General features: G+C 34.4%; 1 protein-coding gene across 2 annotated transcripts in view; it reads left to right on the top strand.

The window, feature by feature from the left end:
- LOC124352656 (nuclear export mediator factor NEMF homolog) overlaps positions 1-12,776 on the top strand; it is a 54,966-nt gene extending 42,190 nt beyond the window's left edge. The window contains exons 13-17 of one of the 2 annotated variants that reach the window (XM_046802223.1): positions 2,686-2,794; positions 3,479-3,630; positions 5,804-5,955; positions 7,165-7,451; positions 12,417-12,776. In XM_046802223.1, the coding sequence (XP_046658179.1) occupies positions 2,686-2,794; positions 3,479-3,630; positions 5,804-5,955; positions 7,165-7,451; positions 12,417-12,615 (899 nt within the window). In that variant the 3' untranslated portion in view covers positions 12,616-12,776. Of the gene's footprint in view, positions 1-2,685; positions 2,795-3,478; positions 3,631-5,800; positions 5,956-7,164; positions 7,452-12,416 lie in introns of both variants that reach the window. The other variant, XM_046802222.1, reaches the window with a different exon arrangement.
- The last annotated feature ends 12,146 nt before the right edge of the window (positions 12,777-24,922 follow it).

Consider the following 24,922-nt stretch of genomic DNA (forward strand, 5'->3'; position numbering starts at 1 on the left):
CTCCCTTTGATCAGTACATGATTTGGTTGAGTTGCTGGCAGTCCCAATATTTCCCCGCCAGACGTAATCTTATTGACGTTGGATGTTTGTCTTCGCAACTCTTGCTCTGATGTAGTCATCAAGTAGGTCATTGGCCAGTGTTTCAAGAAAATCTTTTCTCAGCAGGTTGGTGTTTTCCACTATTGGCCTTAATGTATTACATAGGCATTGATGCCCTCCAATGTTCAAAAATGAAAAAAATACCACTAATGTCCACCTCCTGGTTATTCTTGCAACAGAATACGAGCACTTCATCTCGTCGACTTTGTCTACACCTGATTTTGTTGCATTATAAAATGTAATAATTGCTGGTTTGTGCACTTCATTATTTTCATCACTTTCCACTTCATCTCGTTCGTAATGAAGTGTTGACAGGGCCAAGACCACCTTGTTTTTCTTCGGTTTGTAAGAGACAAGTGTGGTATTTTCTCTAAAAGCGAAAACACTTGAATCTACTGGGCGATTTTTTACTTCTTTCATGAAGTTTGGGATTCCCCTTCTGTTTTTTTTAATTGTACCTACAAGAGTAAGCTTGTCATTTTCCAATAAGTCTTGAGCTAAAGGTATTGACACAAACCAGTTGTCACAGGTTATATTGCGGCCACTGTTAGAGATTGGGCGCACAAGACGTTTTAACGATTTCATGTGATGAGTTTTCCACATAAGTAGGGTCCTGGTTGCTGCCGCCCACAGTAAACCTCAAACATTGTTTGTGTAGTACATCTTAGCATCACACAAAGCAAATATTTTAAGACCGTATTTGGCGGGCTTGCTTGGAATGTACTGTTTAAAACTGCAACGCCCACGGAAAGCATCCAACATTTCATCGATGGTTACTGTTTCAGATAAACTGTAATGTTTCATGCAGTTGTTGTTTAAATTTGTCAATAAGAAATCTCACAGCTGCAAGCTTGTCTGTAGCTTTCCTCGTACCTCTGGTCCTATAATCAATCAAACCGCAAGCATTTTAAAATGAACTTGAATCGGTTAATATTCATTGACAGCCTAAAATATTTCTATGCCTGTACCATCAGTACGCCATAGGTCCTCAAGTCTTGTATGCGATAGCTTCATGGAGCCTGCAAGGAAAAGCAGCCCCTAAACAGGCCTTCAAGTCAACAACAGTTATGTCCACTTGCGTCTCGGGGTCTGGTAAAATTAGGGCGTTGCTAGAAATATAAATGTTTGTACATCTCACTATCTCCTGTAACATTTCATCGGTAAAAAATAGCTTCAGTGCGTCCAAAGGCTTTCAGCATTACGCGCATCTGCACGAACGCCAGATGTCGTAGAAGATCACACAGTCTTTTCTTCTGACCCTCCAATTTTGATCCGGTGTCATTCTCCACACAGTTTCCATCGTCTGCGACATACAGGTCATTAGTAATAACATTATTTATTACTTCATTGCCACGAATGTCCTGGCCATTATCCTCCTCGTTTTCAAGAACAGCTTGGTTTAAAACTGGCTCATTATCACTGCCTTCAGCTGACTCCTCACTCAGTGAATTGTGACCGCTTTCTTGAACATTGTCTCTTCTTCTGAATCATCATCCGATGCCCCAATTTCATCTCCTAGAAGTCGAAGAATTTCTTCTTCATCTGGTTGATGCATCTGAAACCAAATAAGAAGTATAATACAAGGTAATTAGGTACAAAGTTCTGAAATACATATTTATTGGTTTTGAGAACATCTTTTATGAGTAAAACAATACTCAGGCTATAAAATCAAAATTACAGATTTTTATGTATCGAAAAAACGTTTTTACTTACCTTAAAAGTACTCCGGTTTTTAGGTTGAACGTGATGAGAGATGACTCTAATGATGAATGCAGTGTAGAACGCCGCGGAGCGATACTCCGTTATATCAGATAATGAAAAGAACGCATGCGGAGCGTCACTCCGCGGGGATGTTCTCAATGTTACCAATGAATACAAACCTTATAAGAAGCGCAAAGCCAATGTTAAAAAAGTCTGCCAATTTTTATTTGAATTTGGCAAGCTTAGCGCGTCCACCGCTAGGCAGCGTGAAGGGCGCTCGTGGCGTGGCGAGCTAGAGTGTGACAGAAGACACAGCGGGAGCGAATGAGAAGACAGCGCGCGGCCAGTTAGAGGGAGAGAGAGAACAAGCTAGGGCGAGAGGGAAAGAGGGCGAAACAAGCGCTTCTAGCGGCGGACGCGCTAAGCTCGTTTTGGCGGGAAACCAACTTGGCAGACTATTCTCCATAAGCTTTGCGCTTCTTATAAGGTTTGTATTCATTGATGTTACTGCTCAGCCGCGACTGAACGTACACGCCCCCAAAAAACCGCGCCACGCCTTTCTACAGATGGAGGGGGAAGCTACACGCGGGCTCAAGGCTCAACCCATTCTGACCACTATTCTAACAACAAATATACCTACTTGCGGAGTGTCGCTCCGCGGCGCGTGCGGTGGGGGGGTTAATTATTCATTGCATCTTAAAGACACTCTTCTGATAACATTTTTGATACTTTTGTTTGAGTGCTACGTAAGAGATTTTGGTGATTGTACATGATAACAAATGTTTCACTGAGAGTTAATGTGTATTTTTGGGTTTTAAATGTTAATTATTTAGGTTTACCTCAGGAAAGATGATTTTATAATGGAATACTTTGTTAATTCTTTAGATGGAAAATCAGCTACCACATTAGGAGATGTAGAAGAAGTGGATGAGGATGAAGATGGGTCTCAGTTCCCTGACACTCAAATAAGAGTTGAACACACCAATGACAACAAGTTAGTATTGGAGTCATTGTAAAATCAATTCAATTCAATTCAATTCGTTTATTGCTGTTAAATATGTTAATATGTTACAATAGGCTTTGTCATATAAGTCAATTAAATGGTAGCACAATGATATAAATAAAATAGTAGACATTTGACTTCAGTGTAAATTTGATGTAAGATAATTTGTTGTTTATCAAATGTGTTATTATCTAAATATAATAATTAACAAAATATAACAATGAACAAATATAGCAATTAACAAACATAACAATTAATAAAATTAACAATCAATAAATACAACAAATAATAAAAAATTAGGAAATCTTACTACTGAAATACAATTTCAGGTGATTATTTTGCAGAAATATTGCTTTATCTCAGCTGTTTTCTTAATGTATTTTGCAGAGTAAGTATTGTATCAGATATGGACAGTCTATGTTTGCAACCTAGAAGCACTGCATATGAGACGATTATGTATCTATGAAACAACTAATATTACCGCAATATCTGTTTATCACAATTGTTTCCTTTTTATATTTTGCATTCTTCTACTAGTTGGTTTTTTACCTAGATTTTGATTATTTTTCATCCCCTCTATAAATGTATTACTCAGTCAGTACAGTAACAAACAGAAAAAACCAATATTACCACAATATCTGTTTATCTCAACTGTTTCCTTATTGTGTTTTACAGAGTAAGTGTTACATCAGCCATGGGCAGTCTCAGTTTACAGCCAAGTAGCATTGCAGATGAGACAACGGTTGTTTACCTGGGAGATAATCAACCTATTGTTGTTAAACCTTCTGCGCCTAAACCTACCAAACAGAAACAACAACAAATGAAAGGTATGTGTCACAAGTACTTGCTTGCTGTTTGGAATATTTGAGACCAAATTTAGCTATAGTGGGAGGGGTTGATTCAATATTGGTGCTGAGTTTAGCTTCAGTTCACCTACTTACTTAGTGCAGTGTCTGGAATTTAACGCAAATAAAAAAAGTGATTTAAAAAATTCGGCGATGAAGAATCTCAAAACGATCACTTCGTTTTGACATCAAAGACACCCATACTACAAAATATTAAAAATTGTATAATCTAAGTGAAGAGGAAATTATTATATGTAGAAATCTCGGTTGCTCCTCTGTGTTAAGGGGAGTGTGAACTGGAGCTAAACTCATTATTCAAATTTCACACCTCATGTCAAAAGGATATGCAATTATGACTATTTCCAGCTGACAAATTGGCATGAGTATCTGGGAGAAAATATAATAATTTTGTAAGGAAACTCCATTTTTGGTACAGATTTTAACTCTCATTATCCTATTCAAGTTTTAACACGTTAACTGCCGACTCCATAAATAACATTTTAGGGATAGAGTGCCAAATTTCTTTAATGTAAATTCTTGCAACTATAAGGGTTTTTCCTCTTTACTGGAGACTAATAACTATGATTGTATGATTTGTTTGTCAGTATCATGTTTATAAAGTATCGTGTACTTTAGCCCAACACTACTATTTACATATACAAATTTTACTAAAAAAATGTATCTGTTGGGCCACTATGCATGATGCCTTATAGTAGGAAAATTTAGTTTTCTCTGTTGGCAGCATGAATATCTCATATGTTTTTTGCTCACTAGCTGCTATAGACGTATCAGCTGTCCTGTCATGTGACTATTCCACAATGAGAAAGTTATTAGTCATTCTCCAAACTGTTTTCCCGCCATTTTACAGGTTTCCCGCCATTACATTTTACCTCACATTGTGTTTCACTCTGCTAAGTGATGTTACGCTGATTGTATGTAGTGTTTAATTATGTAGTAAAATGAGTGATCAACTGTGATCATCTGAAATTGATCGATAATTCTTCATCACTAGGTGATTTATATGCGGGTATAAGTGACGATGGTAGTGTCGAGTCCATGATAATGATATACCCGACAATAGTGACAGTGATCCAGACTTTATTCCTGGTACGGACTCTGAAGACTAGACTGATGTTAACAAAGTCATCAAAGAATCGGAGCGTGATCTGGAATTCTAGTGATGCTAATAACTCAATCAGACACCAAAATTAAATTACAATTTACATGATGATGCAAAGCCTAATGACTTTTTTGAGCATTTCTTGACATGTAAAGTAACTGAAATGATGATTATGGAAACCAATCGCAATGCAAATGATGTAATTTCTAAACTGCGACTCAGCCATAAGAGTAGGCTAAAAGACTTGAAATATACTAATTCAGAGCAAATGAACAAATTCATTGGTTTGCTTGTATAGCTGTGTATATATGTGGAATGTAGTTTGATTTGTTTAGTGACAGTGGTGCGTGTTGTACGTCTTGCTTCATAAGGAAAATTTTGAGTATTTTTCCTTAATTATGGCTAATCTAAACATACCTCAGTTTCAGCCTTATTAATATGTTTTACAAAACCAAACATAATTGTAATTAAATTGAATTTCTCATATAAGAATAAATTCATCATAATCATAAAGGAGTCACTTACTTTGTTAAAGAGCTAATTAGTAAGAAACAATGTTCTTAATTAGTTATAATGGAAATCTAGAGACATTTGACAGAGCATTTATTCCCTTCAAGATTTTTGAATACAAGACATTTCTTTAAGAAGTCATCAGATGGTTAAATGGTATCAAATCAGAAGTCACTTTATTGGGGATAGTACTACTCGTAGATGGAATATAATTTGAAACCACTATAAATATATTTAAGAATTAAAGTTTTTAAAAGCACATACTTTATTTTGCAAGAAGTTTTAATATACAAGTAAAAAGAAATATATCAATAATAGATTAATGAAATTCTAGAATATTTTACATTAACAAAAAACCCCGTAACGCTACAACTGTTTATGTATCAAACAGTATTTATGCACTTTTTATTCTGTAAAGAATATTTGTATTAAATTTGAAAGTATGTAAGATTTTACTTCAAAGTTTATTTAAACTGTTAAGCATTAGTTTTGCACTCTTGAGCAATTCAAATTTGGTTTTAGCAGTGAAAAAAGAAGACAATGATGAAGAAAAAGAAAAGGAAAAACAAAACATACCCCATGTAAAAAGAGGACAAAAAGGCAAACTTAAGAAAATTAAAGAAAAATATAAAGACCAAGATGAAGAAGAAAGAAAATTGAGAATGGATATTTTACAAGTAAGCAATGTTTTTGTCACACATAAAGCATATCTAGTACAATATACATATAATACAAATATAGAAATACCTTTAATGGTAATGTTAAATACAATAGATTTTTTTCTAGTTTGATGATGGTGAATGTTACTTCATGGGATTTAGCTGAGCGTTAGTGAATATTTTTAGACTGGTCTTATATGTATTCATGGTGGAAATGAGGAAATAGTTGAATAAATAAGTGTGTAAACAAACTGTTTACAATCGTATGAAATTTTAACAAGTGACACTTATTCATAGAGTAAAAAGAATATAATAGACTGGTGTCAATGTTAAAAGTTGGTGTTGGTGACAAAATTTGAGTTCAGCACGCTCTTACGTTGTAGTACCCTAGCTACTTTACCAGAACTTTTATTTGAACACTACTATAAAACCTAACTTACTGAAAAAAATGTGACTGAATCATATGGCAATTTTTCTTGAGGAAGATTTTATCTATACACTTTGAATTTTGCATGAAATTTAATTTCTATATAGACAAGAATGAGTTGTATGATATTGTACGTCCAACCATGAAATTCGGCTGAGCGTCATTGATCCCTATCACTCAGTAGACCACAATTACTCTTGTCTGACGGGAGGATGTACATATTTCTTCTTGGTTTGATTGTATGTCTATTTATCTGCCCGTAGGACATCTAGAGAATGAAATGAGCTACAAAGGTTTGATATTTTGCATGCAACCTTATTGAAACCTATTACGTGACACATGGTGTAGCATATTCTGATCTTGTATTTGGGAACTGATTCACCTTCAATCAATGAAGAATATTTATTAGAATAGGAAAAAAATAAAAAAAGGAAGCAGGAACATTTTTTTTACTCATGGTGAGGGTAAAAACATTTTCAATAGAATAAAGAGTAGGTTACAATTTTACTGCAACATTCCATTTTTTCGATACTTTTTGCTTATCTGAAATATTGTATTTAAAATGTAAAGTGGGTTTTTTCAAACCATTTAAAAACTAAAAACATGAATTGAAATAAACAATTGAAATATTTATCTTCCGTACTGCATTTCTCCAGAAGATTATGAAGTCAAAATGTCCATGTGTGAAGCAAAACTTAAATTAACATCTGTTTTAAAAGTCTAGTTTATAATTGGAAATAAATTGCAGAACGCTATACAGTTCCATTATTGTAGAAAATAACACGCACATTATTTTGTAGAGTGCAGGGAGTGGAAAAGTTAAGGACTCCAAGAAAGGAAAGAAAAGTGGTTCCAAGGTGGCACCAGTGGTTAAGAAGCCTCCAGTCCCCAAACCTGCCTCGGCACCTCGTCCTGCTGCTGGTGACGTAGCAGGTGTAGAGAGTGGTGGTGAGGATGAAGCAGAGGGGGAGGGAGTGTCAGCGGACATTGATATGCTCGATTCACTCACTGGTCAACCGCTCCCAGAAGATGAACTGCTGTTTGCTGTCCCTGTAGTAGCACCTTACAACACCTTGACAAATTACAAGTAAGTACATGTCCTGCGGTTAAAGTTTTACTGAGAAGTTTTCCACATTTGTCTTTTTATGTCGGAATATTTTTTGGGACTAGATGTTCAATGACAAGGCTATTTTTGTTGTCTGCTTTACCTATTGTATGGGTAATTTTGTACCAGATTTAGTGTAGTGTTATTAAATTTTCAATGTATTGTGTATGTTTCCTGATGAGGTTATCAATCCAATTACTCTTGGTGATATCGAAAAATTATCTGTGTGATAGCTAGTGTACTATCTCTGTAATTTTTAAGATAATCATATTGTAGAACTTTTTGAAGTTTTGTATACCTAGTGATTGTGACATGGTCAAGATATCTACAAAAATCAAAGCAGTTTTAACATGCTATGAATATTATAAATTCAAATATTTATTTTGTAAACAATTTATCCCCAAAATAATTTTATTGATCTTCTAAGTGTTGATACAATTCAGGTAAATGTAACTTGTGTAGTTGTATTCTCTTCCTTGTTTCTTCATTAACTCTATTTTTGCCATAACATACAAAATAACAGTTGATCAGCCTTTTTTAGAAATAATTACCACAGGCAAAACAAGTGAAACAAATTATTCACAACTGCCTTTTTCAGATTTCAAAAGACAATCTATTTTATTTGATTTAAACAGATTTTGTAGATTCAAATAAATTCACATTTTGACACATTAGTACAGGATAGGATAAATAAAATTAAAGTTGCAGAAATAGAAAGCAATAAGCCTTATTTTTTATACATTTCTTTTGACATAGTAAATTAAGTGGGAGGAGTTGGGGTCATCTGAATTGTTCAGGTTAGAAAATTACTCTTTCAACTTACAGTCGTTGCCCAATCTTGTCACTTATGAGTGTTTCTGGCAAGAATTCTGTGAGCTGTCACGATATATACCGTATTTGGAATATTTTAGAGATACGGATTTGTTTAGTTCCAAGGATAAACTTTCTATTTTAAATTTAAATTTACATAGATTTTTGCATAACATTAACGAACTCAGTGACACTTTTCAAGTTTTAAAGTTGAGTCAATCTTGTAAGAGTGTCCAAAATAATTTTTCAGGCAATGTGGTTGTGGCGTTTTATGACCATAAGCGCTCATTTAGGGGTGGTTATTGTGTACTTATTAAGCGTTGTGTGCAATATAAGCTGGAATCTCAACTTGGTAACCTTAGTGCACCTTTCACTTCTGAATGTCGTAATATAACAATTAACCATACCTTTTCTGATAAGATCATGGTGACTGTCGTATACTGGTTTCCTAGTTCTAGCATTGATTCTTTCATTGATACCTTTAAATTGCTTGTTTAAATTGGCTGTACAGGGGATTGTAACAATCTCATTGTATGTGGTGACTTCGTTGTTGACATTTTGAGGGACTTAAAGAGGGAAGAAACTGGAAACTGTTTGTGTATTTTGATAATTCTGGTAATGGAAGGTAATTCTTTTAAATATTACTTGTCCAACCAGAATAGAGGGTTGTGGCTCCAGAAAATGTATTGATAACATACTTACGTTTCTTCAAAGAGTTTCAGTCCCAATTGCTTATTTTTAAAACAGGACCCTCGATCACCTAGCTCAGCTGACAGTTGTATCTCCTTTTTCACCTCGTCAGTCTTCAACAGTTGAAATTAAGTTTAAATTAAATGATAAATGATAAATATAATCATACTCTCAATTCTTACACCCAATATGAGAATTGGATTTATGTCATTGAAGCTCCTGATTGTAATGCAGCATTTAAGTAATTTTAAAATTGTTTTCTTAGTTTGTTTAATCATGCTTTTTCTGAAAGCTGAAAAGTCTAAAAGATCTTAAGTAAAAGCCTTAGACATGAAAGAACATCTTGTGCACACAAGCAGAAGCTTTATGTTTTAAGTAAGATCAATTTTTCACCAGGTTTCGTGTTCTATTTTAGAAAGTATAAATGGGTAGGGTACGATAAGCGGACCCGGTTTTTTTATATTGAAGAATATAATCATCGATACCTAATATTCGTATCTCAAATCCTAGACTATCAAACGATTATAAAAGTATCTGTAGTCCTCAATAACAATCATGTTTTAAATTTAAATATGAATTTAATATTTACAGTGATCAAACAAATTATCATAACCAAAATTATGAAAACTGAAGACGACCATATTTGCTCCTCTCACAGTTACAGTTGTTTCTTTCCCACAAATTTCACATAATGGGTTTTTCAGTACAAGTCCAAAATGTTGAAGCCACTAAAACATGTCTTATCACCTTTCAAAGCAATGTCGTGTAGTTTTCTAAAATTGACTGCCATTTTTAATAATAAATGTTACTTATATGTAAAATTGAAATATTATCGTACATGTATTATTTGAAAGTGTTTACAGCTGTTGATATAGGTTTTTAAGTTAACCTATTCAAAATAATTAATCAGTATCGATTGATTATATTGATGGTTGTGATTAAGTAATATCGTTTGCCAATTTCGATATAAAAAACCGGGTCCGCTTATCATACCCTACCCGTATAAATATCTTCATTTTAAGAAATTGCTTTACACCAAAAATTTCAACAATGATTATATAAAAGAATCCATATTCTGGGTAGGGCTGATTATTAAAAAAATCCATAATCTGAGTAGGGCAACTTGAAAAGTTGTACATAATGAGCTTGGTAATTCAAAATTTTCAAACAACTCTATTGTCCTTACTGATGGTAATGAAGGTATTTGAACCCTAACTGGTGTAGAAATGTTTGTCTTTTGTTTCAGTTGGAAACCAACTATTACAATTGGCCCTTTTTGATACACTTCACAAAATAAACATTTTCTCTGTTTGTTTGAGCCTACTATAATAACGGTGGTTCTAAATTCATTTTAAAAACTGAAAAACATTAAGAGAAGTGGATGGGACGGTGTTACATCAGTTCTAAAGAAATGTACAATTCTCATAGTGTTTCCTTTGGCACTCTTAATAAACCGATCCTTTTCTGAAGGTATTTTCCTGGAGAATTTAAAGTTGTCTGTTGTACACCCAATCCTGAGATTTCCAACTACAAACCAATTAGTCTGTTTTATTCCTTTGCTAAAATGTTTGTAATAAACATTCTGGTAAGACTTTAATGATACATAATGGAATGCCAAGGAAGCTGTTTTGGGATCTTTGAATGGGCCGCAGTGTGTCAGTATGATATACTGTGATTTATCCACAGCTTTTGATTGTGTCAACTATTTCGTTCTTTTGGGAAAACTCGAGAGATATGGCTTAAATGGTGTATCTCTCTCACGTCTTTCCTCATACCTCTCTGAAAGGAAGCAGGCAATTTTATTAACAACAAATACAGGACAATTTCAAGGGGATTGGACAAGGGTCAACTCAGGAATACCTCACGGCTCCATTCTTGGCACTTTTCCATTTTCTATTTATACTTTGTTTGAAGGTTATTTTTTTTTCCATTCCTGTCCCCCTTCCCTTGTATTTCCGCCATCTTGTTTTAGCCGGCCGTCACGATTACCATTGGCTACCCCCTCTGGTCAGTCGTAAATGGTTAGTAGACGAGTGAAGACATATTGTGACCTGTATTCCGTAGTTTAGTTTAATGATTGGTGTTTTGTATAGTTTTTTTATTAAGTGCATGTCTTTAGTGTTAGTGAAGTTGACATACAACATGTAGGTTGTGATTCCTGACTCAGGCGTGCCACAACGCTTTAGTAAGATTTGTTTATTTTAACCTAGTTTGTAATTATGTATTAGGTTAGTTCTTTACCTGAAGAAGAGATCAGATTGCAGATCTCGAAACGTAGTGTTACTGTTTTCTTGTTTCACTTAACGATGGCAAATGTCCGGAAAAATCCTGTTTCCTTCTATTTATATTTATAAATGATCTTCCTTCCAACATTATTCGGACATTATTTGCTATACAGATGACCACTCTGTATGCTCTTGTTTTCTTGTCATGGTGCTCACAGCCTAGAAATTATCATGAATCAGTCATATGTTACCTTGAATAATTGTTTAAATCAAATGGTCTTTACTTGAATAAGGAGAAAATTAAAATAATGATTTTCTCGATTTAGCAAATTTCAGTGTAAATTATATCAGCTCATCAGAGTCTGCCCCTTTTCTTGGTGTTATTATTAACTCAACTGGTCTAAACATATTGGTACCCTATGCACAAAGCTGTCATCAATTACTTTAGATTTTTGAGTATTAATGCCTGTAGGTAAACAAACTATCTTTCAAATTCACTATGCTTATGTATACAGTTGTTAAAATATATTATTAGATGGATTCTGAGGGGTCGTCTGGTAAAAGTTTAAGAGTATTTAGGCTCTAAAAAAGGATTATTTGTATTATATCAGAATCTGGTCATCGTGCTGACTGTAAGCCTTTTTTCAGCAACTGAATTTCCAAGTATCTACATACTTTAAGTTTTAACTTTTTTAAAAATAACCCAAATTGTTTTGCAGAAAATATCTTTTTAATCATCAGTACAATATCCAACACAAGGGTAACATGGTCTACTCGATCTATAGATTGACACTGCTTGAAAAGAGCATCCACTTCTCAGCTCTGTAGCTCTAAATGTGCTCAGCAACTGAAAAGACTATCCAGCTCTAAAAATTTGTTCAAAAAGGTTGAAACTATTTTACTACAGAGATGTCCAAGAGATATTCTCTACCAGAACTCTTGTCAGATTGTATCAATATGTAAATTTTATTTAGTGACACTTAGTGACCTTATGTAATCGGAATAATTAAATGTAGAGTATAAAACATGCCATTTGAGAGTGTAGTAATATCATATGTGTTATAAATTTATATAATGAATTTACCTGTGGATCCAATTGAGACAGACCAATGTAAGATTAGACTATTACTGGTATCAATGATGGAAGGTACGGTTTCTTTGTTAATTGTTGAAAAAAGCCATTATAGCAGCCAAATAAACAAGAAATGTGGTATGTACCCAGGTACAAGGTGAAGCTGACTCCTGGTTCAGGCAAGAGGGGTAAGGCGGCCAAAACAGTTCTCAATATGTTTTTGCGAGACCGCAGTGCTACCAACCATGAGCGGGACTTGATGCGGAGTGTGAAGGACCAGAACATGGCTCGCAATATTCCAGGGAAGGTCAAACTGTCAGCTCCTCAGTTGCAAAAACTCAAGAAGTAGTTGATCTGCTATTTTCCATCCTATGATTGTTTATATTATACATAAAAAGTCAAGTTTAAAGTGGGTTGTGGTACTTAGTTATACTCAGGTCTGTTATAATTATATATGTTTTGTAAATAGAAGTTATACAGAATTGAATATTAAATTTTTTTAATGTTCAAGTTTTATTTGTTTTTTATTTTTGAAATCCATGTAGAGTTAATTAGTTCTAAGTTATTAATTATAGGACATACATAAATGGATATGTATATATACATATGTATATATATATATATATTTTCAAAAAGATATGTATAGATTTATTTGAACTCTACATAACGTTGCATTCCTATTTTTTTTATACAGGGTGACAATTAAGTCTGGAACCTCTTTTTTAATTTTTAAACCACAAAATAAAAAAATAACAAAGTTCACACGTGCTTACTGGTAATAGTAACGCACACATTTGCCCAATTACCGACCGGATAATCCCTTTGGGGGACGGTCCACAAGGAGTCAGACGAAATTCTTAAATTGGAGCATAGGTCAAGTTTGGTATCAAATTAAAGGTCTCACTTAGCAGAGTACAATTCCGCAAACCGGATTTCAAAAGGTGGATTCATTCATTAGTTATAGCGGTTTGAATTTTAAAACTATTGAACAATTAATTGTTAAATTATTAAGTATTACAAGTAAAAACCAATTTTTAAGTACCTGTGATCAAAGTAAGTGTTCAAAATGTTCCCCTCCCATCATCTGACAATGTAGTAATCGAAGCCAGGAATCAATAATTATTACCAATAACACAACTACTGTTAGAATGTGAAAGTGGCTCTTTGGGTTTTCCCAAACTTTGACCCCCAAGTGAACTTTGACTGCAACCGTTGTTATCTGTATTTTGTTAGGAAGGTAACAGTTTAGTTAAACTGAAGCTTTCAGCGGGTTTAGTTATGCAGAGGGAATAATTTTCAGTCATTAACAAGTTTTAAAATTGGTTATTAATTTTTTTATTTACTGTTATGTCACTTAGTGAGCGTGAAAGGATAACTCTTTTAATGATGCGTGGGCGGGGAGATAATGAAAGATCATATGAAGCAGTTAAAAATTTATTCAATGATACTTTTCCAGAGATATATCCTATCTCTAAGTCCACAGTAATAAAGACAGTGGCCCGTTTTGTAGAGGCTGGTAGCGTTAACGATCGTGTCAGAACTGGAAGAGCAACAACAGTGGCGGGTGAAGCCGCATCATTAGATGTTCTTCAGTCTTTCGTCGAGAATCCAAATGAATCAGTTAGATCTGCTGCAGAAACTCATGAAATATCTCGTGAGTCAGTCAGAAAAGTGTTAAAAAAGGCAGCTTTCAAGGCGTACCGAGTACATCTGATTCAGGAACTGAACGAAGACGACTTCGATCGGCGGCTCAAATTTTGTGAAGTAATGATGGATAGAATTGACCGAAAACAAATCCTTTTGAACGATATTTTATTTTCTGATGAGGCAACATTTATGTTGAATGGCACTGTCAATAGAAATAATTGTCGGTATTGGGACAACAGCAATCCGCACTGGAAAGAAGAGAGTCATACACAGCATCCACAGAAACTTTACGTTTGGGCAGGTATAGGAAATCAAATTGTGGGCCCATTATTTATCAATGGTAATTTAAATGGTGACTCGTATCTAGCAATGCTCCAAAATGAGATAATTTGGAGCACTACAAGCTGCTCTTCGTCGACAATTTCAAAGAATTTATTTCCAACAAGATGGAGCGCCACCACACTTTGCTCTCCTTGTTAGAGAATACTTGGATACAATATTCCCTCACAGATGGATTGGAAGACGTGGTGCAGTAGAGTGGCCTGCTGTTCCCCTGATTTATCTCCGCTGGATTTTTTTCTTTGGGGATACCTCAAAGATAAAGTTTATCGTACTAAGCCTCGAGATTTGGCGCACCTAGGAAATCTCATAGTCCAAGAAGCTCAAGATATTCGTCGTGACTACCTTCAAAATGCAGTGGATGCCTTTTACAACCGCCTAGGACATTGCCAGACGATGGGAGGGGAACATTTTGAACACTTACTTTGATCACAGGTACTTAAAAATTGGTTTTTACTTGTAATACTTAATAATTTAACAATTGTTCAATAGTTTTAAAATTCAAACCGCTATAACTACTGAATGAATCCACCTTTTTAAATCCGGTTTGCGGAATTATACTCTGCTAAGTGAGACCTTTAATTTGATACCAAACTTGACCTATGGTGCTATTTAAGAATTTTGTCTGACTCCTTGTGGACCATCCCCCAAAGGGATTATCCGGTCGGTAATTGGGCAGATGTGTGTGTTACTATCACCAGTAAGCACATGTGAACTTTGGTATTTCTTTCTATTGTGGTTCAAAAATTAAAAAAGAGGTTCCAGACTTAATTGTCACCCTGTATACTTTTTAAGTCCACTGGGGTGCTAAAATTTTAAAGGCGTTTCAGTGCCTAGCAGTTCCTATTTCTTAACCATTTGGCTGGTTATACAAACAATTGTAATAACTTGAGTTCTATAGAAGATTTAGGTTAGGAATACAAAATTATTTAAATATTTTAAATTCTTAGTCCAAAAATCATAACATTCAGGTTTATTTTAAATATCTATAAGTAAATATGGTACGTCATCTCAGAATTTTTTTAACTAAATTAATATTTAAAATTACTTATTTGAATTACAGTATCGTGTTGATTTTCCAACCTAAACCGGCTGCAGCAAGGTTAGATAAGCGAAAATGTCAGATAACACGGAAAATGATAAAAACTACTTCAAAATTGTGTAATGCCCCCATACATGATCCGACCAATCCACAGACATGTCTGGCGACGCACTCAATTCTAGATCTGTCGTTCCCACACACTGCCCGACCTTTCTGACCGTGGACAAGTCTTGGCAGTGTGTGGGGAATGCAGATTTGGAATCGGACGCTTCGACAGACGTGTCCCCGGATTGGTTGGATCGTGTATGGGGGCTTTTAATTTTATTTGCTCATCAAAATATAAAGTAAAGTAATTAAAAACATTTTACAGTAGGTAAATACAAACATACAGTGTAGTAGTGAACTACAAAACTAAACTTAAGCTTCAGTTAAAGAAAGTTCATAATTATTTTTTTGTTTTCCCGCTGTTTTGTCGTTTTCTGGCCGCCAAATCTCTGTCTCCTCAGAAGTAAAACCTCGGTAGACGATGTTTCCTCCAGCTGCTCTGCTTACTTTAATGCCATTTCTAAAGCTTTGTGTTCTTCGCTGTGTGAAACTTCTATGCACTTTCCTTCAACACCATATTCTTTCTTCTCCTTTTCTTCGTTCGATATGTTCACTATTTACGTTTGTTTTATGTTCTGTATGAGTGATAGTAATTAATTTATTTTAGTATTGTAAGTGATTAATCTAAGAATTAAGTACCATTAAATTTTAATTTAATATTGACTACTTAATACGTATATATATATGAGCACCTAAGTAAATTAGTTTTCAAGAATTACTAAAGTTAGATTATTAAATATATCAAACTTCTTTCTAATAGAAGAAAGAAAGAAGGTTGAATTAATAATTAAGAGAAACATTAGGTAATAATGATAATTAATGAGATTAACGTTATTTATTGTTCATTATTTAGTGTTAGAGAGGGCTTCTTAGCCCTAACTTCGCCTGGTAAAATAACATATCTTTACTTTACTTTACTATTTCTTCATCTGTCACTTTCATATTGTTCGTTTTGGGTAATCCACTCATTTACGTCCTCTTCTTTTGTGTTTGCACAAACTGGCATTTGTAATAACAGTGGAAGTAGGGTAGTATAATCCAGTTTGGTCTTCTTCTGTACATTTTTACCACACGGAGAAGTTTCTTGGAGCAAAACTTTACAAGATTCAGTAATGGTATTTGCTCCTATACTCTCCCATGATTGAGGCACATAGTAAGCCACGTCTTTTAAAATTAAAATGACGCAATTGGTTCACCATGTCTTCTCCTTGTCCATAGCGTCAATTAAAGAAGAAATAAGGTTTTTTTTTCATAATTCATCTTCATTGCCTTTAAGTTCCCTGATCCATAGGCTGACATAAGGAAGTCACATTTGGAGGCAAATACGTGGCCTTTATTTCCTTATTTTTAAGTTCATCCTCATCAGGATGGAACATAGCATTGTCAAGCAGCATATTGCTTTCCGTGGCAAATTTTTAGATTTCAAAAACTGTTTATTTTCTTTAAAAAACCATTCTTTTAATTTTTCTGAGCTCATCCAAGCATTTTTTTGCTTGGCCATTATTTTTTGTCCTGAGGGAAAAGGACGGTTTTGTCCCCGCGCTTAGTCCTAAAAGGACCTATGTGCCTCTCTTACTTAAATTTTGTGTCCTCAAAGTCCGAGTTTTTACAGAAGCCTATCAGATTTGAGGGTTCCTGTCCTCTGATATCCTTGGAGCTGAGATATGCTCCCAGGAATCTTTTCCGAATTGTTTAGATGGCAGGACAAATTTAACCAAATAAAGCTCTGCTGATTCCTCCTCTTCTCCACAGAGTCTACATTCGTCAGTCTGGCTAAGGCCCACCCTCATAAGATGTTTCCTTTGGGGGCCATGTCCTGTCAACATCCCTAATGTCAGTCTTATATCCTCTTTACTCTGGTCTAGGAGAGCTGCCAACTCTTTAGCGTAAGGAGAGATAAACATTTGGAATAGTCTTAATCCTGAGGCTCTACTCTAGTTAATGTTTCTTATCCTCTTTTCCCAATCTTTTACAAGAGCTTTGCTGTTGAGAAAGCTATCCCACAGCTTGGCTCAGACCCCACCATTATGGACTCCACTCCCTTTTTGGCAAGGATGTTTGCTTTTTCATTTCCATGAATGTTGCTTGGGCATTACAGCATGCAAGAATTGTCACTCTTTCTTTGCTACGATTGTAACCTGGTGCTCCCGCTTCAGCCTTTGATGCTAATTTAAAATTGAGACCAGTCTCATTACAGTTGAATATTTAATCACCTGATGGGCTTTCATTGTCCAATAGTGTATGAAGTTTGTCCCAAAACGATTGAACGGCTTCACAGTTTGCTAAAAGCTTTTCGCAACAGATATTAAGCTGCTGAATTCCGTATCTTTTTTCCTTCTTCCAATCCAACCTATGCTAGCTGTGAAATCAGGATCACCTTCGTTAAGTTCATTTCAAAACTTTAACGCTTTATGTTGTAAGATTGGTTCTGATATCAGTACACCTTTATCTCTATGTTGAGTAAACCACAGATACAAAGCTTTGCTTACTTTTTCGTACTCACATTTTTTTCATAGACAATAGACAATTGCCGATTTGACAATAGACGTAGTCTTCGATTTTGCAAAGCATTTGCTGTTACTCTCTGAGAACACCATTTTGCAATATCCTTTTTTTTTGTTTTGAAGCCATCGCCACAATTTTTAGACACAACAAAATTAAAACAAAGAAAGAGCTACGTAAGCACTGAGGACTGCAGCGCGGCAAAATAAAGAGGAAGTGAAGTTACCAACCGGTCGCCTGGCATGCGAAATATAATGCGTACAGTTGGAAAAAAAAATAGGAACTGCCTCGTGTAGGAACTGCTGTAGTCGGGTGTGACTAAAGTGGCTGCCTTGCACAACATATTGCGTAAAACATGTTACATGAAATATTGCCTTGAAAGATCGGATAGCTCGGAAGGTCAGATAACCAAAGGTTGGATGATAATAACCAAGACTATTGTATATGTATCTGTTGCTGCTATGCAAACATTCCATTGTACACTACCCAGACTATAACTCTGAGTATCCCTCTCAAGACTGTAAAACAAACATTAACTGGCTACAACTTATATATATCTTTATTTATATATAGTATAAAAATCATATATATATATATATATATAATAATTTTATATATATTATATTTTATAGCGATTACTAATATAGTAAACATCATAACAAGAAAAATTACACAAAAAATGGTATACATATACTGAAATTGTCACAGAGTATTGCTTATGGAGTCTAAGTCGTTACTAAATAAAACCTGGAACGCAAAATGGTAGGTGCAGGGCTGGTCCCAACCCTCTGTGCTTGTGAGTGTAGGGGTGCGTGCGTGCGATGTGACTACCTGGCCCTTCACCCACAATCCCTATTTGCTAATACTATACAACTGGTCTCGCCCTAGCTTTATGAGTGTTCAAACTCATCTCACATACAAAATAAACTAAAGTATTAGAATGATATTGTTTATGATTGATTTTGTATTCAATTTAAACTCATCTTTTGCATAAAGCTTTTGTAATTTTCTAGGAGGTCTTGTGTATATATTTATACTAATAATTTAAAAAAAAATGTATATTTAACTACCAAACAGAATGAATAAACATACAAGGTGTGTCCAAAAACTATCTGACCTTGACGTCTGGCATGAACTGACGTTACTCGGCGGGCAACGGCAATCTGGTCCCCTTCAAAGTACTCCCCTCCACAAGCCACTACCTTATTCCAACGCTCCTCCACTTCCGGAAACACTCCTTAAATTCATTTTGCGGAATGGCTAACAGGTCCTTCGTCGCATTTTGTTTTATTTGTTCAACTTTGTCGAATCTTTTTCCTTTCAAAGGAATTTTAATTTAGGAAATAGCCATAAGTCACAAGGAGCTATGTCAGGACTGTAGGGAGGCTGTCGTAGTTGGTTGATGTCGTGTTTGACCAAAAAAACGCTGAATAAGATTTGAGGAATGAGCTGGTGCATTGTCGTGGTGCAGAATCCAGTCACGGCTTGTCCACAGTTCAGGTCGTTTCCTTTGCACATGCATCTCGTAGCCGCCTTAGGACCTCAAGATAATACTCCTTATTCACTGTCTGGCCTCTTGGAGCATGTTCGTGATGAACAACGCCGTCCTGGTCAAAAAAAATGTCAGCATTGTATTGACATTGCTTCGACTTTGTCTTGCTTTTTTTCGGCCGTTGCTCTCACGAGTTTTCCACTGTGAAGAATTGAGCCTTTGTTTCAGGTCATAGCCATAAACCCATGACTTATCACCAGTAATAACTTTTTTAAATAGCCCTTGGGTCACTTTTTATCAAATCCAGATTGTCCTGTGCGATTTCAAGTCGACAGTTCTTTTGGTCTTCTGTCAGCAGCCGAGGAACAAATTTTTGCTGAAACAACGGTTCACTTTTAAATCTTTGTGAAAAATGTTACAAACTGACGATTTTGGTTTTCCTAAATCTTCTTCCAGCTCTCGGACAGTCAATCGATAGTTTTCATTAATTGCTGCACGAACACGTTCAACATTTTCAGCGTTTCTGACCGTTAAAGGCCTGCCAGATTGGTCATCACTCTCCACTGATATGCGGCCATTCTCAAACCGCCTAAACCACTCTTTTATTTGTGTATCGCCCATAAACACGTCACCATAAACTTTCCGTATAATAGTAATCGTCTCTGATGCTGAATGGCCAAGTTTTTGGCAAAATTTAATGCAAATGCGCTACTCAACACGTTCAGTCATATTTAAATGCGACGCATACACACGGCAGTACTGTATGGAAAAGAGCGCTGTGACTCACTGAGTGACCGGATCGTATTCAATGCCTAATATGGGAAGGAGTAGGCTCACCCCTCCCCTCCAATAACTGGTTAGAGCCGGTCAGTTACGCCGCGGCCGCCTACTGGTCGGCGGTCGGATACTTTTTGGACAGACCTCGTACAATATATTCAATATAGAAAATATCTTTTTAGCTCACTGATTATCAATTTATATCGTCTTATTAATATGCTACAAAATTCACTTTTTGCCTCTATCAACATTTTTAAAGATAGCTCAGGAAAAATCCAACAATTTTTTTGATATTATTTTTTTATTGCATACTTTGTGAATATTCAAACAATGAAGTACAAAAGTATTTGTTTTTAAGTGAGTTATCTCCTATAATTCTATGACACAGTTTTATGACATAATTATAATTTTATGATATAGTAGTAAAGGTGTTCAAAGTTCCAACATTGTTTCTATGGGGCTAAAATCAAGGTGGCCACCAGTACAGTCTGCTCTTAACTGAACTAACACAAAGAAGTTCAGATTTTCAAAGAGTTTATTGATATCAATTAAGTACAAAACAAACCAATTGTAAATTGTACTTACTACAAATTCTACTTAAGTGCTTTTAAAATGATATTTTTGATTTTGAACTAACAATGTTATATTTCATCTTATGTCAATTCATTCATTGTTCATTTACAAAAATTTGATACATACTAAAGTAAATTCATAATATTACATCCAATCCACATGTATTGATACCAAACAAGAAGTCTGATCTACTAAAAATCCACCAGTGTTAATATAAGCAATTCAAAATGTTGTGAATACATTAATATTACATTTTGTGATGATTACCCTACCAAATCAGAAATATACAGTTATTTAATAAGTCTGTAAGTGAGATGTTACTACGAGAGTGGTCTGAAAATGTTTGAACCTCAATGTGAAGAGGGCATCACTTATTAATAAAAGCTACTAAATTTTGTTGTTTATCTATTGACAGGTACTCACCAAAGTATTAGCCATTTTGGATGCACAGATTTAAAGTAACAGTTGTTTGAGTGAGGTTATGTGAGGTTTTTTGTGAAAATGGACAAAATCGAGTATTGAGCTGTCATTAAATGTTTGTTTTTGAAAGGCAATACGCCTTCGCCTCATCAAAGAAGAGTTGAATTCTATGTAGGGGGACTCTGCACCATCATTTACCATTGTGAAATTTTGGGCTGCTGAATTTAAACATGGCCATAAGAGCTAGGGAGACAATGAACTTCGCGATGTCCAAAAACTGCAACTACCGACGAAAACATCGTCAAAGTTCAGCAAATGGTAGTAGTTAACCACAGAAATAAAGTGAGAAAGATTGCAGAGGTTATGAACATGTCATATATTAGATCAACATTTAAGCATGAGAAAGCTGTCCATGTGTTGTTTGTCCCGTTAAGACTTAATACGTGTTCAAATGAACATTTCCAGTTTAGCCAAAATAAATCTGAGTTTTGGCACCGATTAATTACTGTATTTGAAACTTGGATACATCGTTATACGCCTGAAACAAAAATACAGGTCAAACAGTGGACTGCAAAGGGGAACCGGCTCCAAAAAAGCAAAACCTATTTATTCAGCTGGGAAAGTGATGGGGACTGTTTTTTTTTATGGTAATGGAATTATTTGAATCGATTATCTTCAAAAAGGAAAAACCATTACAGGACCATACTGTGCATCATTACCTAACAAGCTGCAGGCAGAACTTACAGAAAAATGGCTACATTTGCAGAAAAAGAAAATCCTGTTTCACCAAGACAACGCAACGTGTCTCACATGTCTACAGTTGCTTTGGCGAAAATCCATAAATTACAGTTTAAATTTCTTGACTGTACTCACCAGATTTAGCCCTAAGCGACTTCCATCATACAATTATTGCACTTGGAAGAAAAAGATTTTCGTCAATGGAGAGGTAGTCACCTCTGTGAACAATTTATTTTGTAGGAGAAAAATGCCAAGTACTATTTGGCTGGGTCACAGAGATGAGAGCGATGGATGCAAGAAGTGTATAGAGTTACAAGGAGACTATATTGAAAATTATTAAAAAAATTTCAGAATAATGTCTTTTATGTTTATTAGGTCGGAAATTTTTCAGACCACCTTCATAATATAATATTTATTAAAAAAGTGAAGACTTCTTTTTAGATCTCGTGATAGTATTGTTAGTAAGTCTACTGTTATCGCTACTGGTCGTAGTAATCATAGTGTAATTTTATGTGAGTTAGCAATAGGTATAATTAGTAAATCCTCAGTTGAGTCTAAGTTAAGCCTTGAAAAAATTGACTATAAAGCAGCTAGAAAGTTTGTAATAGATACTGACTGGACATGTGTTTTGGAAACAAGAGATGTTTAGGAAGCGTTCAGATTGTTCTTGAAATTACTGAATAAGGCTATAGAAAAAGCCAAATTAACGGAAATTAAGTTATAAAAATTTAAATTGCTTAAGCCATGGATGACTGAACAGATTTGTAGGCGCCAACAGTACAGAAATCTATTATACAAAAATAAAAAAACACGTACTAATGATAACAAATTTCAGACTTTTTCAGAAATATTACTTGAAACTTAAAAATGATATATTAGAACGAAAGAAAACCTGCTATTTTAATTTATTTCATCAAAATAAGAACAATATCAAGAGTCAATGGCGAGTTTTAAATAATGTTTTAGGAAGAGTTTCATAAAAGTCTAACGTTAAATGTGTTTATTCTTTTTTAGAGTCTGAAAAGAAAATAGATGATCGTTTGGCCATTTCTAATGAGTTTAATAACTTTTTTGTGTCAGTAAGAGATAATCTTAAGAAGACCCTAGATGCACTGCAAGCACTAGACTACGCTCAGTATTTTAACGATTTTCCTCGTAAATGTATATGAGGAAGTAGAAAAAGTAATAAAAAGCTTGTCTTCTAATAAGGCACCTAGTATTGATGGAATTGGTGCTTTCTTTTTGAAGCAGGTTTCTGATGTAATTTCTCGTTTTATCTCATCTTATTAATTTGAGTTTTGAATCTGGAAAGTTTCCAGACTATTAAAGACAGCTGTAGTTATTCTGTTGCATAAAAAAGGTAGTGATAAAGATTTTAAATAACTTTAGACCAATTTATTTGCTCTTGGTTTTTTTTTAAATTATTGAGAAAATAATGAAAAAATGGCTATTGAGTTTTTTAAATCCAAATAATGTATTATGTAAAAACCAATTCAGATTTATGGCTGGAAAATCAACGGAAGATACCATTTTAAACTTTTGTTCATATTTATTTACAGGTTTAAATCAATCTTACAGTGCTAGTGGGTTATTTGTTGATATTGCCAAAGCCTTCAACTCTGTTGATCATGAAATTTTATTGGCTAGGTTAGAAGAAATGGGAGTCAGGGGTGTTGGAAAAGGGTGGTTTGGTAGTTATTTCTTAAATCGATTTCAATGTGTGAGGTTTCAAAATGCTGTTAGCAATACACTACAAATGGAGTAAGGAGTACCACAAGGCTCTGTGCTGGGTTCTATATTCACCAAGTTTATGCTACTCTTAAATATAGTATAGAAAATTTTGATGGTATTTATTTCAAATGCAAAAACTGTATTATGAAAAATATAAGTTTTTGCAATAACTGTGTTAGGATTGAACAAGTAAACCATATAAAATATTTAGGTGTACATTTTGATGAAAATTTAAATTGGAAAGTGCATATAAGCAATTTGCATGCATTTGCATTGTTAAGGAAGTTATATTTTTTGAAACATATGTCCACAGTTTATATTGAAAACAGTTTATTATTCAATTGTTCAAAGTTAATTACAGTATGGTATTTCTTGTTGAGGAGGTACTTATTTTTCGTCAATTAGTCCAATTGTAGTAGTACAGACAACAGTAATTAGAATTATAACTGGTTCTGGAAGGTTTGAACCTTCTTTTCAATCATTTCAGCAACTGAATATTCTTCCTTTAAGGTACATTTTTATACATCCCGTGTTGAGAATTTTCTTTGTAAGGGGTGGTTACAGTCCAGCTAATACAAGAGCGTATTCAGTAAGATTAAGTTACCATAACCATACTGTGATAAATCAACCAAAATTTGAAGCTTTTAAGCGGTTCTATTCATATTGTGCACCTAGTATCTTTAATAAAATTCTGAATGAAATTGCTCAGATAAATAATTTTTTCACATTTTCAAAACTGCTCAGAAAATGGCTTTTACAGTTACAAGATGTCGAATTGTTTTTAAAGTAAAAATGTAGTTTAGTAAGATTGTATTTTTATGTACATTGTTTCAATTAAGAAGTGGTAATATTTTTATGCATCAAGTGAACTGTTACAATAATCTAGACTAAAATTTGATATTATATACTGTGTACTAGAATTTTTTTAGTTTGTTTGTCATTATTTTTGTTATAGTCATGTTGGGTAGGTTGTATATACTTATTGTTTTTCTTCATGTAAAAAATTGTAGTTATCTTTTTAGTTTTAAAGTGTTTTGAGCACCACTGCCGTGTGTCAAAAAACCTGAGGGTAACCTCCACACAGCAATGCTAAGGAGGTACCTATCCTAGCACATAGTTGCACTTTTATCCCATTGTTGTAACATTAACATGTTAACATTATTATTTTTAGTTTTTAAAAATAGTTTACTTTTTGTTTTAAGTGGATTGAGTGTAAAACTGTATGTTGTGGAATAACATTTCTTTCTTTAATACTATTAATATGATATAATTTTAACTTATTATAATGAC

The sequence above is a fragment of the Homalodisca vitripennis genome, chromosome 1 (assembly GCF_021130785.1).
Source record: "Homalodisca vitripennis isolate AUS2020 chromosome 1, UT_GWSS_2.1, whole genome shotgun sequence".
NCBI classification, from domain to species: domain Eukaryota; kingdom Metazoa; phylum Arthropoda; class Insecta; order Hemiptera; family Cicadellidae; genus Homalodisca; species Homalodisca vitripennis.